The following is an 18313-nucleotide window of genomic DNA, read 5'->3' on the forward strand; positions in this document are numbered from 1 at the left end:
TTTGGGACATGGTTTAGTGGTGAACACAGCAGTGCTGGGTTAAGAGTTGGACTCGATGATCTCAGAGGTCTTTTCCAGCCTTAGCCATTCTATAATTACAGCCTCTTACTTTGGTAGTGTATGAAACTACAACAAATCTGCCTCCAGTGAATTTCAAGTCTAAACAAAAAGCTCCAAAAGGATGAAGAAACATTATCTGACAGCTATTTTCTGCCTAAAACAAACTATACAAAGTTCTTTGCAGTGGATTAGGGACCTTGAAAGAGACATTTTGGTTTTGAGAAAAACCCCAAAACTAGAATTGTAGAAAAGATTCTTACCTCCCCATTTTCAAATGTAATTTCTCTAACTAGTGGTACACATTTATCTTGTGTCCATGCATAAACCAAATCAAAATTGGTTAGCGAGCCTAAATATACCATATCTGGAGCATTTTCCTGTTGAAAAGAAAAATACAGTAGATGACAAACAATAAAAGTGACATTGCTACCTACAGAGATTAACTACTCAATATAAAATAACAATATTCATATAAATATTGAAAATAAATCTTATACCAGTTATACTCTTGTGCATGCAAGATTTCGATTAACTATTTGATAAAAGTACAAATGGAAAATGAATATTAGATATGATAATTTATGCAGTCAATGCCACTTTTTAAGACAAGTTATAAAGAGTTGAAAAGATACTTTGTTTCCCAACTGGAGATGCTTCAAATAAAGGCTATTTAGACTTCCGCTAGGTTGAGAAATAGTATCTCCAGATGTAAAACCCCCATTTAGATATAAACTAAATGCAGACAGCAAGCTGCTTCATGCTGATAGTTACAAAGACTCACCAAAACCCCCTCCTAATGTCCTAGAAGGACTTAAAATTGGTATTTTACATTTGCTTTGCCAAAGAGATATGAATAAATAATAGTTTTCCTTTATTTGCTAGTAGTTTTAACTTATAATTCAGTGCTGACATCCTTTAATTTAATTACAATTTTGGTTAACATGAAGTGAAGCATGACTTTGCAAGCTTTGGCCATGATTAAACACACCTTAATTCAGAAATGCCATATAAATAAGGTAACCTAATAAATTCTGTTGTTGAAAAAAGAAAAAAAAAAAGGTTTGAAACTCCCTTCCCCCTGAGGTCTTTTTTCATCTATTTTCTCTTTTGTAAGCAGCTCTTTTCCTACAGTAAATTTGCAAAAGGAGCAGATTTTTAGATAGTATGTCTCTAAAAGGCAGCTCTAACAGGTTTTCTTCTGTACTGAATTTTTCCTCAAGTGAAACTATATTTATGAGAGTTTGTTAACACACAGTAAATTTTTTATTTTTTTTTTAATTAGGAGAAGAGCTCTTAACCCCTGTGGACTAAAGTACACACAAGACAGGCAAGTGACAGTCAGAAAAATATGTAGTAATTGTTACATGCTTTGAACGATAGGAAGTGCACCAGCTTCATAGATTTTTAAGAGTTCTAAAGAACACACAATATCTATACACAATGTGTTGACTGTCTTTCTCAGAAAAAAAAATTAATTCTGGACATTGACATTTCGAGTGACAGATTTAGGTTTTGTGCATTAACTGGCAACACATGAGATGGAGATCTCTTTCACTGACTCAGAAACACTAGTTTCTATGACCCTATTTCTTACACTATTTGGTGACGAAATAAAACCAAGATGTGAGATGCAGTAACATACTGAATGATACAAACAGTCTCCACTTGTTCATATTCACATATAACGACAATAATCAGAATAAAATACATAGTTACACTTACCCCTGGTGGCTTGTAGATTATATTGTCTCCGCTAAATCTCTCTGCTTTTGAAATAGCCCTACAACAAACCAACCAGTAAGCATGTCTTGGTAGACACAAATAAAATAACTGATACCAAAAATCATATTTTAATTTGCTATCCTTGCTTTACTTCTTTTCTTTTTTTCCCCTTCACAATTTGAAAATCAAAATCCTTCATTTTTAAAGCAAACTGTACAGTGACTCCACAGAAACTTGGCCTGGCTAGATAAGAGGGCATTAATGGAGTCAGCAAGATTTACCCCTAAGATCAGAAGTGTGGACTAAAGGCATTGAAGTGCAAGTGCTGAATGCCAGTACAATTTTGGATAAGAGACTGTCAGGGAAATTAAAGAAGTGAATTAAAAAAAAAATCTTAAGGAAGGAGAGGAGAGAAAGGTGGATTCTTGTTTGCATTTACTCTTCCTCTTCCACTGTTTACACTAAAAATTTACATCTTATCTACCCTGATAAAGAAGGGCTTTGAGGTGTTCCATCAGCACAAGCAGTGGGAAAACAGATGGCAAGTAAGCCCACACTGTCCGTGTTACCCTCAAAACAGATCTAGAGAGCAGACACAGCATGCAGTTCCTGGCCACTGATGATATAGTGTGTGTGTACCCAGAAGACATGCAGTTCCTCCTTGGTATTCAGCTTACTATGTCACCTTGTTAAGTTCCTCTCTTGCCTCCGGAATATTTTGTTGTTCCTTATTCCCAGTCACAGCAGAGCACCCTGAAAGCTGCTAGATGGTACTCGAAAATTGCCATCTCTTATTCAAGCAAGTTGGGACAGCTATGATTCCAACGGAGGAGACAGAAAAATAAAAGGAAAGAAAGCTCCCAATAAAAACAAACCCTTAAACAATCTTCAGATATATAAAGAGGCCTCCTCACTCCTTCTCTCCCATGCCTAGCTGTTCCAATGTAAATCAGGCTGGCAAGACAGAACTGACTAGATGCATGTGCCACAAAAGAGTAAAAGTGCCCATTTCTTTTCCCTTTAACACAAGCTAAAAAGAAAGAATGTCAGCCTTTGGGAAACATTAGGTAAGTGTTCCCCCTTCTCTCTCCTCTAGGTGCAATATAAACATTGGTGAAGACTGATTAAGAAATGTAAGGGGGAAGAAAAAAAGAGAAGTCAAAATATCTCAATTTATCTCACTGCAAGATTAGCTAAATCTTCCAGGGGTCTGAACAATTTAGAGTGCCAAGAAAAAGACAGACAACATAAGCCTTAACTCACAGTACCTAAACTTTATTTCCTTCATTTGACCTGATTATCCTTTTCTTATCACACAGAAAGGATGCCTTGCATAGTATGTTACACCTATCAGTATTTGCATCAGTTTACAGATGTGTATTTTGAAATGTATTTTTATATTCCAGACAGGACTCCTCACATAATGTGAAATTAGGCTTCCTAGTGACCACCATCACTGACAAAAACCACTCGCATACCAAATAAGCCTTCACTGAATAAGAAGAAAGTGAAGACGTAGAAGCCACCTGCCCAATCACTGCTTGATAAGATGATGATAATCTATAATGAAATATATGCTCTGGGGTAACCCTGTGGTAGAAGCCAAAATATCCTCTTCTGTGCTCTTCCACTTCAGTAGCTGCAGTTGTGACTGATTTTTTTTTTCAGATAACTGAAATAAAGTATGAACGTGATGTGAAAATCCCAAATGCCTGAAGATACACCTTTTAAAAACAACTACTAAAATGGAAACACTTCAGTTTGCATTTCGTCTCTTCTTGAAGCACTAACATAAAAGGGAACCTCTTGGAACCACACAATCCCCCCACTCTCCACTGCCATATTTACTTGCTAACAAAAAATTAAAACAGTTCCTAGATTCATCACTGTCTTCCATAAACTACTTACAGATCATCACAGCCTTTTAGGATAAAAGTATATTTTGGATGGTTTTTGTTTTGTTGTGGGGGTTTTTTTGTAGGTTTTTTCTTTTTTGGTTGGACATTCTCTTCCGCTTTCATGAACGTTTCAGATTCATTCCTCTCTAGTTCTACTTCTAAAATCTGCCTCCAATAATCTCTTCATCACATTTTTCACCTATCTCCTTCTGCCTACAAGTCTTCTTTCACTAATCTTGTTCTATTGCCACCTCAGATCTATACAGAACTGTAAGGATCTGTTCATTAAAGAAATCTTTTAAGCATCAAGATAATCTACAACTAAGTACCATTAATACAGTTTAAAAATAAGCTATTACAAGTACCTAAAGTCAGAGTAATTTTGGCACAAGGGGACAGTTCTGCCTTGACAGAAATCAGCAAAGTAATTATTTTTTTTCCTGTCAAATTGATTTATTTGAGCTTACTAGAAATTTGAACATGACTGCTCACATTACCTACTATATACCTCCCAAGCCACACAGCTGTTGAACTCTGTTCATAGCACACCCAAAAATACCTCCCAGGGTCTGTCAGGATGCTCAGAAAGAAGAGTCTGACCAATCAGTGCCAGCTCCCCGTGAAGCATTTTGCTATATATAATCCAAAAAGAAAACACTGATATGTGGCCAGTATCTCCCTCAGAAGTCTTTTCACATATAGTTTTTTTAGGAAGCTTAAGAGCCACAGCCACTCACAGGTGAAAACATTTAGTTCCCAAGGTTGCTGCTGGGAAGGCTGCACTTTAAAACTAACAGCTCCCGGCTAGAAAGGGAATGGGAGTCTGGAGATAAGAATAATGACAAGCCTGCTGTGCAATCTAGTTATAGGCAGGTTACAGATAATCAAACTCTGATCCATTCCATTATGTCTGACTATTGCTTATGTCTGAACAAAAAAATATAAAATAAAACCACCATAGTAACCCTTCAAGAACAATGCCCAACAACCAAATGCTAACACTGAGTGGTGAGAAACTATTTCTTATTATATGAAATTGACAGATAGCAAACCAAAGATGAACAGACTCAAACACCAGGAGAGAGAATCTTCAAAGTATTGCTATCTTACTAATGATTTTTAAAAAGCTATTTCTGAAAAGACTAAAAAGCTATATGAGGGGGAGAACATTAAGTTAAAATTCTAGTAACAACTCAGACTGCCTGTCCTGAGAGCAAGCATGCATGCACTCATCAGAAAATGCTTGAGATAATGGACACTCTTTGGGGATAAGACTGACAGACCTACAGACCAGATTTGCCTGCTTACACAGCCATACCATTACCTAACTGGGAACTGAAAGCCCCGTGTACTCCCACACATGGCAAATACTCTCCCCCACTCCCAAACTATTTTTGGAGACATATTAGAAGAGGCATCAGTGACTGGCAACAGATTTTGTTCAAGCAGATGAAACCTCTTCTACCTCAATACATCCTCTCAGTTTCTCTGCTATTCTCCACTACATCCAGTTCAAAAAACTTGAGGCAACTTTAAACATTATAAAAGCTAGCTTAACCCATGCAAATTCCTGATCTTGCAACTGTGGGTAAACTGGAAAACACTGCATTTCCATTAATGCCCAATCACTTCAAATTGGCAACTGGTGGTGGCATATTAAGCATTGCTGAAAGAATCTATAATTCCATTTCATTATGCTAGTTATAAAGGGAATCACTCACTCCCAATTTGTTCTTCTTCTTGCAGTGAATGGTTTAATATTTTAAAATATCACTGTAAATCTGTATAACAAGGAGAAAGTAGAATTTCTGTAGGTTTTTCTTCTAGGCTTACACTCCATAGCTCACCAATGCAATTGCCTTTCTAAATTGTTGCATTGACCAGTGACATAGAACTAAGACCCAGGCACAGAAATTAGGCATTTTGGAACAAGGCCTGCTACCGAAGCATCAAGAAGAAATAAGCAAGCAACTACGCTCTTTACAGGAAAAAAACCCTATAAAAAAGAGGGAAAAGACCCCTTCAAAAAATGGTCCTATTTTAAAGAAAAAAAAAATCTAAGAGGTTGCAAAAAAAAGAGTTACTCAGTCTGCAAAGCTAATGAATTTTTTTTTCAAAACATTTTCAAGCTCTTCCCTACTTGTTCTTCTCTCTCTCTAAAAAAGCAGATTTTTGGGACACAATTGTCTGTTACTCCCTGAAACCTCCCCAATTACATTTAAACCATGCTGATAAAGAGTGGAAAAAAAAAAGAAAAAGGAAAAAATAAGAGTTGAATTTCACAGCAAACATTAAGGTTAGGAAGAGTTTTTTCCTTCTATCCTTTCAGTGTATTTATCTATTAAGGTCTAGTCTCTTCAGTTATAAAATGCTGGAAGTATTAAAGAAGTCCATTCAATTAAATTTATATACAACTCATAAATAGAATTTCAATAAGGAAGTCATGCAATCAACAAGTTTTCACACTTACCCAAAGGCAGATAGGAACACACAATCATCATGCAAAATATTTGCTACTCTTTCAAAGGTTCTGTAATTGTCTGAGTCCTTTTGCTCGAAGTATCCAACAATATTCCTTCTGCTGCGCTGTAAAGACAAAGGTTGAACTATAACTTGCATCAAATTATCAAAAACTATCATTACTCCCTATGGATATTAAATACAGAGATGCCACTCATTTGACAGTCATTAAATGCAGAAATTATGTCTTTTCTGCCTTTTCATTATTCAGAAGCATCCTTGCAAGTATTTTTTCATTGAGATATATTTTTTAAGTATCTTGTCAAATGCAACATATTATTCTTTTCAAATTATTAAAAGCAAAATAAGTAATTTGGTCATGGAGTGAAGGTGCCTGAAAGTTAAAAATTATTTCAGTATAGTAATACTGCAAATGATTCAGTTTTCCACTCAGTTAAAAAAAAATAACATACTGAACATTTCTGAATGAAAAAAAAAAGAAGTAAATATGTTCTTTAAATACATTATGTTCCACCAATTCAACATTAAAAAAAAATAAATAGAAGGAGTAAAATTGAAATACTTACATCAAGAGAACTAATTTCTTCCAAATCCTGGACCTCCCGAATGGGGTTACTCTTCTGCTGCCTGATGTAATCTGCTATTGCTGTCACAGATCTCTGGCCCCTGTATTCTCTCTTCATCATCATGCCATTTCGGAAGAGTTTCAGAGTCGGGTATTTGCTTATCCTGTACCTCTGAGCTATATCAGCTAAAAAGAAATTAAAAAAATAAAACCAAAGCCCTACAAATACAGAAATACACTGAACATAGTGTCTTATACATGTATATATCTGCATCTCTGAACCAGTAGTTCCACATCTTTAAACAAGAACAGAACAAAACTGAAAAAAAAACCCAAATCAAGAAACAAGCACTACCATAGGGCAGAGAACAGATAGCAGTCACATTATTTCTCACATGTACTGATCTTCACAAAGAAAAAATTACCAAAATTGGGACAAGTAAAGACTCGACTTGGGCAGGCATACTCATTTAGTGCACTTCCTATGAACAACTAGGAAAACCAATTTAAGAGCGTACCAAGAACATGAGAATCTTAAAAAGCTTGCCACATGTCAGTTAATTAACCCACTTGAGAAACTTCTAATAAAATAAATCATCCCCTATTTTTCTTTAAACTCATTATGATTTTCATCTCAATTGCAGTGCTGAAAAAAAAATTGCCATGTCTAAAATTTTAGAGAATGTGAACTCTGTGCAAAGTATTTCTTGAAGTCTACAAAGGCCAGAGGACTGCTGTTACAGTTCTGAGCTGTTCATGTTTTGAACAAACACAAAATTTCAGGTTTCTAAATTAGGGCAAACAACTCTCTGGTAAACCAGTGTCAGCATTCCCTTCAAGACAGATCTTCATTCTCATCTATACACGGAGCCCAACTTTCTTCTAGACTTGAACCACACATGGCTTCACACAACAAAGTAATGTGTATTTGCATTCATTTAGCATAAGAGCACCAGCTCTTTTCCCCTATGTATAACAGGTCAGTTATTTAAGTTATTTATTCACAAGACTTACAAATATAAAAGAATAAAAAACAGAAAGAGGTTTTACAGGAAAATTAGAAGAGCGGCAAAGAAGAACAGTGAGCAGAAGCAACAAAGCCCAGTTTGCCACATGTGTGTGTCCTGTGCCCCTCATCTTCAACCACCATAACAACATGGTTCTTCACCACACCCCACCAGAGCACAAATGCCACATTTGTCCCTCTTCCACTTTGCTAAATCACTGGGACACAGCAAACTGCAACAGGTGCTGCAGCTAGCTCCCAGTTGGGCATTGACAGGGAAGCCTACACATAACCAGCAAGTGGTTCATGGCACATCGAGCAGGATCCAGCAGCTTTTGAGTTTTTACAGCAACCTTTGCTACAGTGCAGAAGTAGGTTCTGTGCATCTCCAGTATCCAGCAACTGCTTTATTCGAACTTTGTAAGTACTCAGTAACTTAGAATGCTCTTCCCTCTTTCAGATGTGGCTGAAGTTCAGCAAAAAGCTTGAAGTTTTTACAAGGAAGAACTGAAGAAACAAGGTAACCAGATACACTTGGGGTTCTTAGGAAAACAAGACTGAAAACAAACAATAGAGACAAAGCCTGTAATGCCAGGTAGATTTACACAAGCACTTTCCTGTTGCTTTTGCTTTGTTGTCCCTTGGAAATAAACCTAGAAATAAATAAAATCTCACAGCCCCTGTGAAAACCACGTCCTCTATTACAGACTGGGATGCATTTTACCTAAACCTCTGTTTCTAAACCCAACTAAATCCCCAAATATGAGCAGTCTGTTCACTTTTCTGAGCTGCTTAATCCTTAGAGGTGACTCAATCCAGTCAGCCACAGCGACCACACTTCCCCTTCTCCCTTTCTCTCTCAAGGAAAGAGAGAGATGGTGAACTTCAACAGGCCAATTTATTTTTTGGAGACAAAGAAATTTCATTCAGTCAACAGAGAGGAAGGCATTGAAAACATGGGCTGAATGCATGTTCTCTTACTTTTCACAGACTCCTTAAGAAGTCACAGGATACACTTCAGGTGACTTGGATTAGCCCACAGCGGGAAGGCAACCAAATGAGGGACGATCAGCATATGTGGCACAGTACTAAATTATGTGAAAACTAATCCTTTCTGACAAAAAAATGTCCCTCCTTCTCAGTTACATATTTATCACAAGTAGATTTGCTTTCTATCTTGATCTTACTCGTTTTTTAAAGAGAACAGAGACAAAAGTCTGAATTCCCTCCTACCTGGAGAACTCTCATGAAACCATCAGTAGCTGCAATTCTTGCTAGAACACTACTTATCCTACTTGCAGCTTTAGTTACTGAAAACGATCTTTGTACCAGTTGCACTACTTAGACAAATCTGAGAACTGAAAACAAAATTGTGCACAGCAAAGGAGTAAAGTGTTCTTTAACATCCCACAAAACAGTAAACTTAAAAGCTTCACCACCTAAAAAGCTAAAGCTTTGCATCACTATAAAATAACACAGAATCCAGCCTATCAATTTTGACTAAGAGAAAGGCCTTGACCTGTTTCCTAAATATCCCAGAAGTGCATTTCTGAATGCACTAATTAGTTAAAATTAAGGGTAAAATATTTTATGTCCTCAATTTAGAGTACTTTTATTTCAAATTAATACAAAATTCTCATGGGAAGATGCCAATATATTCAACATTAATGAGTATTAGATCAATAATATTTTCTTCCTTTAGATTCCACCACTTTTTATTTAAAGTATCTAAGAGCTGCCTGCAAGAAGTTGACAAATATAGCTGGAGAGGAATCACTCCATATTTGCTTGGTGGAAGACAAACATCATCTGCAAACCAGGCATTTGCTGCCCTTCTCTCCTGCTGATAGAAGGACCTTTGGTCTGACAGTACATCAGTCGATCAAAACTTGATCAGGGTCTGATAAGGGACAAGAAGTACTACGTGTCAGGGTTTCGCAGGAACACATTGAGATTAAAGACCAGTACTGTTACAGATCTGCACAGCAAGAGAGCACCAAAAATGACACTTTTCTGTTTCACAACATGGACTTTTGCTTCAGGTTATTTCCACAGTTATAGGAGGATTGCAAGGGTTGCAGAATGGGCGTTCAGGGGATCATGAACATTCTCCAAGATGGAGACTGCAGTCCCTAGGGATGCAGATCTTCATCAAGGGCTGAAGTTGAGTAAAAAAATTAATGGTAATAAAATGCCCACTGTCAAAACTGAATTCAAACATTATTTCATAAGTCAGAACTTGCATGATCTTTACAAATTACATTGAGATTCCATGAATGCTGGTATTTGAACTAACACAGAGAAATGACACTCCTACACAAGTAAGTATTTGAAAACCATCTTTTTACAAAATATAAAATGCAAGTACATGAAAAATTGTTTGAATTAATTCAAAAGTCAAATAGAGTAAACCTTAAATGCTTCATTAAGCTCTGGTATTTGATACAGGTGGAGTTAGCATAAGCAGAGCAACTACAAAATTATATTCCTTTTAAAATTGGAAATACACAATGCAAATACATGGAATATTGTTTGAACTCATTCACAGATTGCATTAGTTATAGTAAATCCTAAATTAAATTTAAAAATATTTCCAGACATTCCCACTGCCCATTTTCTCATGAGAAGAGATATTTGAAACAGATAAGGGCAATCTCCCTAAAAACAAAAAAAACCCTCTCCCAGCTATGACTTTATGACTTTTTATTTTCTTCAGGTGCTAAGGTACCTAAAAGGAGCAAATCTTGTGTTTGTACTTTGTTGAATTAATCATTAAATCACAATTCTAGTGCCTGTGCTACCAGAATGGTTTCCCATTAGTTATGATAGGAAGCTACTGACATGCTTGATCATTTTTTCTTCTACGAATCAGAAATTTCAAGCACAGGAATGACTGTTGTATTCAGATGATTCTCTCCTCCCCATTTCGCATGTGTAACTGCTGACATGCAATAATTTCTACACCACCCAGGCTTTTTTTCCACTATTTATTCTAGCACACTCCAACAGGAATGTCTTACGGTCGCTCATTTCTTTTCACAGATGCACTGTTTTGATACTTCTCCTGAGCAAAGCTGATTCTTACAACAGGTAAGAGACAGCAGCTTTTATTGTTCTTTTGAAAGAAACTTTTACATGAACCCTGACATTTTCACTCATGTTTTCTAAGACAGTCTCCCACATATCTGAGCAAGACCTTCTAAGAAAACATGCTTTCTGAGCTATCATTTGTGATCCATATCTTTAACATGTCTCTTGTACTGCTCAGCCATTTCTCCATTGCCTGAGCATCGTGTGTTCCTCTACTCAGAGGAATGCCAAACTCCATTTTTTGGGGACTGTCAAGCTTTGCACATGGTGTGTACACACATCACCCAAGCTACAGCTTTAAGCAAGCACACAGCCAGCGACTTGTTTCCCAGAATGCTTCAGACTCCATTGTTCTAAGTCTTCCTCACCCTTCTGCAATACCTTCCATCTCAAAACTAACAAATTCCTTCAGCTGTATATTTGAAGCTGGGACTATCAAATGAGTATTCTAGTTGCTCACTTGAGATCAATCAACATCTTTTGAAGTCCCTCAGGGTACCTGCCAGGGCACACTACAGATGAGAAATGAAATCTTTGATAGGTACTTTTTTACTTATTATTCCACAACCATTTTTCTCTCAAGTTCACTTAAAAGGCCTTATACACTACATTCACCTTATTTTTAAGCATTCCATAATACACCATTAATTATCTCCAGTTAAACTACTCCTCTCATGACACTTGCACAGAAGTCATAAGACCTGGGAATAAGCATAGGAAGCAGAATTAGAAAGGAACTTGGGAAACCATCTAAACTAGGCATCCTACTCCAATGACTGTTACCTGTATCACTTGTTATGATGGACCAAAACAGGTACAAGAAAAACAATCAATGCTGTATATCAAACTCAGGTAGCAGCAGATCTAGGCCACCTTCTGCTGCAAAGGAGCATTCAGAACAGCCATGCCTGCTCTTAGCAGGGCCTCATCAGTAGGCATCCCATAACCTTTTCTGACAGGCTAAAAAAAATGGCCCTCCTGAGGAGTACTATCAACAACCACTCCAAATCACTTCCACTTTTTATTTTATCCAAAGATAACTCTTTCAGACTGATTTTTTTTCCCAAGCAAAGTGACAGGAACACAATGAAATCCTTGGCTTGTTTAGAGTTTCATTTATAGTTCATTTATGAACTTCCAAATTTGTTATCCTACTGAGTTATTTTGCTTACCAAAAGCACAGTACCAATACAATCTAATCTGTGAAGACTAACATTAGCACACATTGCAGGGACAGCCAGACCCAGAGAGATCAGCAGCTCGCAGCAGTGAATGAAAATACCACTCATGGACACATTTTGAATGGAAGAACAATAGTTCCCTAAACAGTCTGCCTAGCAAAGTACCTCTTTACATTCAGTCGGTGAGAACTTTTTTTCTGTTTGGAGGCACAAAGATTTATTCAAACTAGCTATTATTTTTTATTTAACTCAGAAACCAAAGGAAATAATGCTGCAACAGAATTAAACAGCATATATACATATATATATATATGTGTATATATATATATACACACACACTTTAATTTACAAGAATTTTGTACACAGCTCCTAATGTGAATTCAGAGCAACTGTCCAAAATATAAACTCTCCTCCAGAAACATGAGCTCTATATTGCAACGTTCACTCACAAAGAACAGAAACAAGTGAGTTTCCAACATCACTGCTTAACACAAAGGATAAAAAACCCCACAAGCCAGGAAAAAAATACAAAAAACACCAAACAATAAAACAAACAAACAAACAAACAAAAAACCAAACCAAAACAAAAAAAACCATCAAACAAAATCCTCCTAATAACATATATGCAGAAAGATCTTCTGTAATTTTATATGGAAGATCACTTTTATTAGTTATTATAGTTAGAAGAGAGGTGCATAACTTTTAAGGTAAGTGAATTACTAAATTGAACATACCTAAACCAACAAAGACTTTAAGAGCGCACAATGCCATGGAACTTAGACAGTTTTAAGTTATAAAAGGGTAAGGTCTTAGAAACTGAAAGAGTACCTGCTTCAATTACCTGTTTCATCAGATTACCTTTAGTGTATCTTCCACACCACGTTAAAAAGAGCCTGATGTCTTAACTTACACATTTCAGTTATAGTTATAGTTATCTTCCACCATATTATAAACTGGTATAAAACATAACACATACAAAGGCTTAATAAAGTGTTAATATTTATAATTTGTATTTAATCTCATGGGGCCTACCACCTTCCAGAAAAACATCTTTATATGGCTATAAGAGCAGACAGAACGATGGTTTTGTCATTAAGCATCAAACATTTGGTAGTGCATCAATAATTCTCTTTAATTTGCTTTACCCTCAGAAGCTGGTGTGAGCTGTTGGGCCCTGCAGTGTGCTTCAATAATAGTACATTAAATGGAAAGTATCTATGCCTGGCTGACCATTCTGAAAGCTGCTTTTGAGTGGCCTGAAATCAGCTATTTGGATTCCCTACAGTGTCTTGGCCTCAAAGAGAAACAGGTCATTTGTAATGCAAATAATCTACCATCTCTAGAACATCATTCTAATAGTGAACTACTAGTGGTATGAAATCTGCGGGCATAACAAAACCCCAAAATATTGACATAAACCTTCTAGTATGGCTAAAATATATAAACACATACAAAAATATAAAGCTTATGGAAAAAACCCCAAACCACTAACAATCTTGACTCTAACATTCAGTAAAATACTACAGCAGGCCCAAGCTGGATGATACAGTAACATTCACTATCTTACTAGAAAGCTGCATACACTAAAATCAAAGTTAAAATACTTAAAACTTTAGGACATACCCAATAACTGTGTGTCATGAAATGCACCATTGTTTACAACCAAGCAAATAAATATTAGAAACTAGGAATGACATATACAGCGTTGCTATTTTAATTCAAAAAGGGAATGTAAATTGCCTGCCACTAAAGGATTTTATTTTTACTTCTCACATTTTACAGCTTCTGCAGCAGAAGTCATGCTCATCTACTTCTTACAGTAAAAACAGAAAGGGTAAATACAGAGAATTTATGGTATTCCAGCAATAAAAAGAAAGACCAAAACTCCTGGCTGCCTCCTACTACTTAGCCCACTACACCTACTCCCAGGGGAAGGAAGACAATTTCTGCTGTAGCGTCTCCTCCTCCATCTAGGCCTTAGCTCTCCATAATGAGCTCCGATGAGCTTAATTCAATGAGCATATGAGAAGATTATGCAACAAGCTCCTTAAGTGTTTCAAACACCTGGAGGGGAAAAAAAGTTTTCTTATCTACATAACTGCTAAGACAAGACTCGATGATCCTTGTAGGTCCCTTCCAACTCAGCATATTCTGCAATTCTGTGAACTCATGGCTAAACACTGGGCATCCAGCAGCCCAAAGACTCTCTGAGTTACTCAAGCAACTAAAGCTACAGTAAACAAAAATAAGGACTTCAGCAGTTATTATAAACCTTAACAAAAACACAGGCTGCTAAAATGCTTGCTATAACTGCATTATTTTTTACCATTGTAAAGATCAGGGGCAGATTATTTGTGCAGATCCTGCAGCAGATCTCAGAGCAAAGACAGACAAAAAGTTCAGTAAGAAAACTCCACCAAAGACCACATATCAGGCTTTGCCTTCAATATATTCCTCCAGACGATTTCATTGCCTTACTTGAAAACTGACTTAAGGATGGTAAATTTGAATACTTAATGCTATGCTATTGGTTAAGATCTCCCAAGCATACACCACATAGACGGTGGGTGACTGGAAGCAGCAGAGAACACCAAGTGTGAAAAATAAAGAAGCTAAAAGTGTAGTTAAGTATTTGAGATCTGGGAGATCTCAATTTTGAGATCAGGTCAAAAAAATGGAAAAAAACCTCAGACAAACAACCCCACTCCCCTACAAAAACTACAGAACAAACAAAAAAGCCCCCACCAACCCCCAAAAACTCCATGATTCTAGAAAAGGCTGTTCAGAAAGGAGATAGAAAAACATTCATTTAACAGAGACAACACTATAATGACAAAGAAAAAAATACTATTAGACTTGTAAGTCAAGGAGACTAAAGCATATCTTGTGATGCACATCAAGTACAGCCACCCCACTCCATTCTGCTGCTGCTATGGAAATGCTCCAGGCAGTTCCAGAAGTGCACTGTTCCACACTGCATTCAAGGCACTAGATCTGCTCAGAGGAGGAGATTCTGCAACCCTCTGTTTAATAAGCTGCTCTTCAAGAACACCTGTGTTAAAAATTTTGTATCAGTTCCTCAACACATCCCAACCGTTACAACGTAGGAAGGCAGCTGAAAGCTTCAAGGCTCCTCACATACCTTGGTGAATACTGTTGTGCCTCTTTTCCAGCTGAGGCTATAAGGAGGGTCCTATATCCAAGCAAGCCACAGATTTATAAACCCCAGAGGCATTTAAGTTTCTGGTGGTTATGAATAGGTCTTACTGACCTTTGTGAAGTGACAGAACAGAATCTTTTTTGGCCACTCCTGACAGTTTGAAGAATCAATTTAGTTTACATGTTAGATACTGAGTTGATACTGTTTATTCCCTTAGAAGTTTGTTTTGATTTTTTTTATACTTGAAATCTCTTTCAAGATCACAAAGCAGGTGCTCTTATTGTTGGGCAACTATGTGCGTGTACACAAAATAGAGCACAAAATACTGCCAGTGAAGATGCTCAAGTGGACTTACTGACTTTTAAATCTGCAAGTAAGAACCAAGACACAAGTCAGGAATTATTGTAGAGAAAAATCCTTTCCAACATCAAAAAGTTAAGATTGTCTAAATGGGAAAGACAAATGTAAATCAAAGCAGCTATTTTGCATAGCTACACAACTGATTTTTTTATCCTGTCCCATAAGGTTCTCTCTTCAGAGTTTTTGTAACAGAGTACTAAAACACAACTATTAGGCCAACAGTAAGTCTCAGGAATATGTGTTTCTGGCCATGGGAAAAGCCCACATAGGCAACCATTTGCTGGCATGTGTACAAACAGCAAAGCAAAGTCCTGATTCCTGCCTGGCTCTGCAAAAGGCAACTCACAGCTCACCAAGACTCCTAGGCAGAAGGAAGGCCTGAGCAGAGAATATTCTTGGTGCTGACAATGGAAGGTTTCCCCTTCCTCTTCTTGATTGTGAAGACCTGCATCATTTGTTGCACTAGTGTTTCTCTGACACCACAATGAGCCAATTCAATTTATAATCCCAGCCATTTTTTCTTTCTTAAATGACACAGGCTGAACTGATTAAAAAAAGCATGTTTATGGATGCAATGAGAAAGCAACACTGGAAATTGCCCTGACAAATTTGGAAGAAGAGGTTCACTGATGTAACAAAAACAGCTCTGGGCCAAATGATGGGGCAGGTACAGCTACACTTTAGATTGCTATATATTATATTCTTCAATACAATTAGTAACTTAGTAGCAGGTTAGCACAGGAAAAACCTAAATCATGATTTACTTACAATGCTGATCACAGTCTACTCTAGCAAACACCACTTGATTCTTATCTGGATACTCTTCCTTAATTACATTAGAAGCTTCCTCAAAAATAGGATGCAGCATTTGGCTGAAGCGGCACCTGTAAAGAGAATACAAAATTATAACTTTGAAATATTAATTTGAAATATTTTGATGACTAATTGAATATTTCAATGTTTGAAGAAAAAAAAGAGAGAAGAGTTATTGAAAAAAATTCACATCTACCTTTAACAATCCCAGTAAATGCCTGGATAAAAATAGATTCAAAAGTAACTTGAATAATTTGGGTGCCAAAAAAAGTAATTCTAAATGAATACAGAGTTCAAGATATGCTTCTCTGCTTTATCTGCTTAGGAAATGCCATTAATCAATTATAAGCCTTTATGAAATATATTCTATTCAGAAAGCATATTGTTCATTTTTTTCCTGCCTAAATTAGCCTTGGGAAAGTAATTATAAAAATGTAGTAAAGGAAAATACTTACAACTGTTGAATTTCAATATTCACCATCACCTTCAGAAAGGTAGTTTTCTACGTTCTAAGTGTTGTGTATAATATTATTGCTCAAGTTTGGTAGAATTTGAGCAGACTGCTTTTTCAGCACTAAGAACAAAGAGAACCCTATGGGTCCCTTCTTTTCGTCATTTCAGATTTGGAAGCAAATTTTGTTTTTGCCCAGGCTGTAGGACTGTAAACATGCTTCAGTGGCTTTAGGGAGTTTAGGGTAACACTAACACACAAGCCCATTTTTAATACATCAATGAAATTATTTTATATTCTGTCCTTCTAAACTCATGAAAGAATTTCAAATTGAAGACGCAGAATGGCACTGTAGAAGTTGTCAGAATGAGACCTCATGGAGCAGACTTGCAATAAACCAGCCTGCACTGAAGCCCACCTCAAACTTAACAGCATCAGCTTGGGGATGCCACTGTGCCTAACAGAAAACGTCTAAGTGAAGAGGCAAGTTTTGCTCTCAAAATACAAACAGAACTTAGGTCCATTCTCCGGAAAAACCTGACTCTGGGTAGCACAACTATATGATACACATTTATGTAGCGTGTATACGTTACATATGGCTTCCCTGTCCATCATTCTTCTCCACCCTTACAGCAGAGTACATGACTGAAATTCATCTGTTCTCATTCAAAAGTCAGGTACGCCACAGTCTGCTATGGTGAGAGGTTATTCCTGAATGCCTACATGTAATGATCATAATTAAGGCTGTAATGTTCTAAAATTACAGCCTACTATACCACAAATCAACTTGCAAGCATACACATATCTTTAAATTCACAGTGAATCTATTCTGCAGAGGATCTGATAACAGTGGGGATTTGGAGAAGGAGTTGTGCTAATAAGGTCCTAAAACAGGATACCTGTTGCCTGGCTATATCAAATTTTAAAATATTTGTATCTTCCCTTTATGACAGAAGTATCAGAACATGGGTATTTAGCTACCTTCCTACAGCTTGTCATTTGCAAAATCCAAAAATCATTTTTGAATGGCAACACAGACCTCAAATTTCAGTGTATTAAATCTACTCTCCATAGGTTTGCTTTCCTTGCTTATCTTTAATAAAAGATAGTACTTTTGAAATAGTCCATGATTCACCAAGTATCTGCAGATTGCAAATTGAAAATTAAAACTTCATTTATTTACATATTTTAAAAGACAGCCTCTATAGGGTAATTCTATACAAAACTGGTAAGAGATTAGGTCCAGTTTCTTACTTAACTAGGAACTTCGTTGCACTATCATTAAAAAAGAGACATTTCACAGGGGTATATTGCTTAAATTAATTCTAACAATGATTCAGGATGCAAGTCGGGTTTTTTTTAAAATATAATTTCAAGTAAACAGTTCCTTCTAAGTACATAATTCACAAGGTCTAACCAATTCAGCCCCAAATTCCTCTGTTTTACAGTTGCTCATATTTCATCTCTCAATTATAATTTCTCTAGTTCTCCACTTGCAAGCTTTTTAGCAAGCTCTTACAAATTAG

At 36.6% G+C, this 18313-nt stretch overlaps 1 protein-coding gene across 1 annotated transcript in view; it reads right to left on the reverse strand.

The window, feature by feature from the left end:
- The window catches only part of ERP44 (endoplasmic reticulum protein 44), a 51489-nt gene that overhangs the window by 11326 nt on the left and 21850 nt on the right, over nucleotides 1-18313 (reverse strand). Inside the window, exons 4-8 of the mRNA XM_027679032.1 lie at nucleotides 16292-16407; nucleotides 6728-6912; nucleotides 6151-6266; nucleotides 1783-1840; nucleotides 321-437 (exon numbers count right to left, since the gene is read on the reverse strand). Of these exons, the coding sequence (XP_027534833.1) occupies nucleotides 321-437; nucleotides 1783-1840; nucleotides 6151-6266; nucleotides 6728-6912; nucleotides 16292-16407 (592 nt within the window). The remainder of the gene's footprint in view (nucleotides 1-320; nucleotides 438-1782; nucleotides 1841-6150; nucleotides 6267-6727; nucleotides 6913-16291; nucleotides 16408-18313) is intronic.

The sequence above is a fragment of the Neopelma chrysocephalum genome, unplaced genomic scaffold, assembly GCF_003984885.1.
Source record: "Neopelma chrysocephalum unplaced genomic scaffold, ASM398488v2 Primary Assembly neopelma1_22b, whole genome shotgun sequence".
NCBI classification, from domain to species: domain Eukaryota; kingdom Metazoa; phylum Chordata; class Aves; order Passeriformes; family Pipridae; genus Neopelma; species Neopelma chrysocephalum.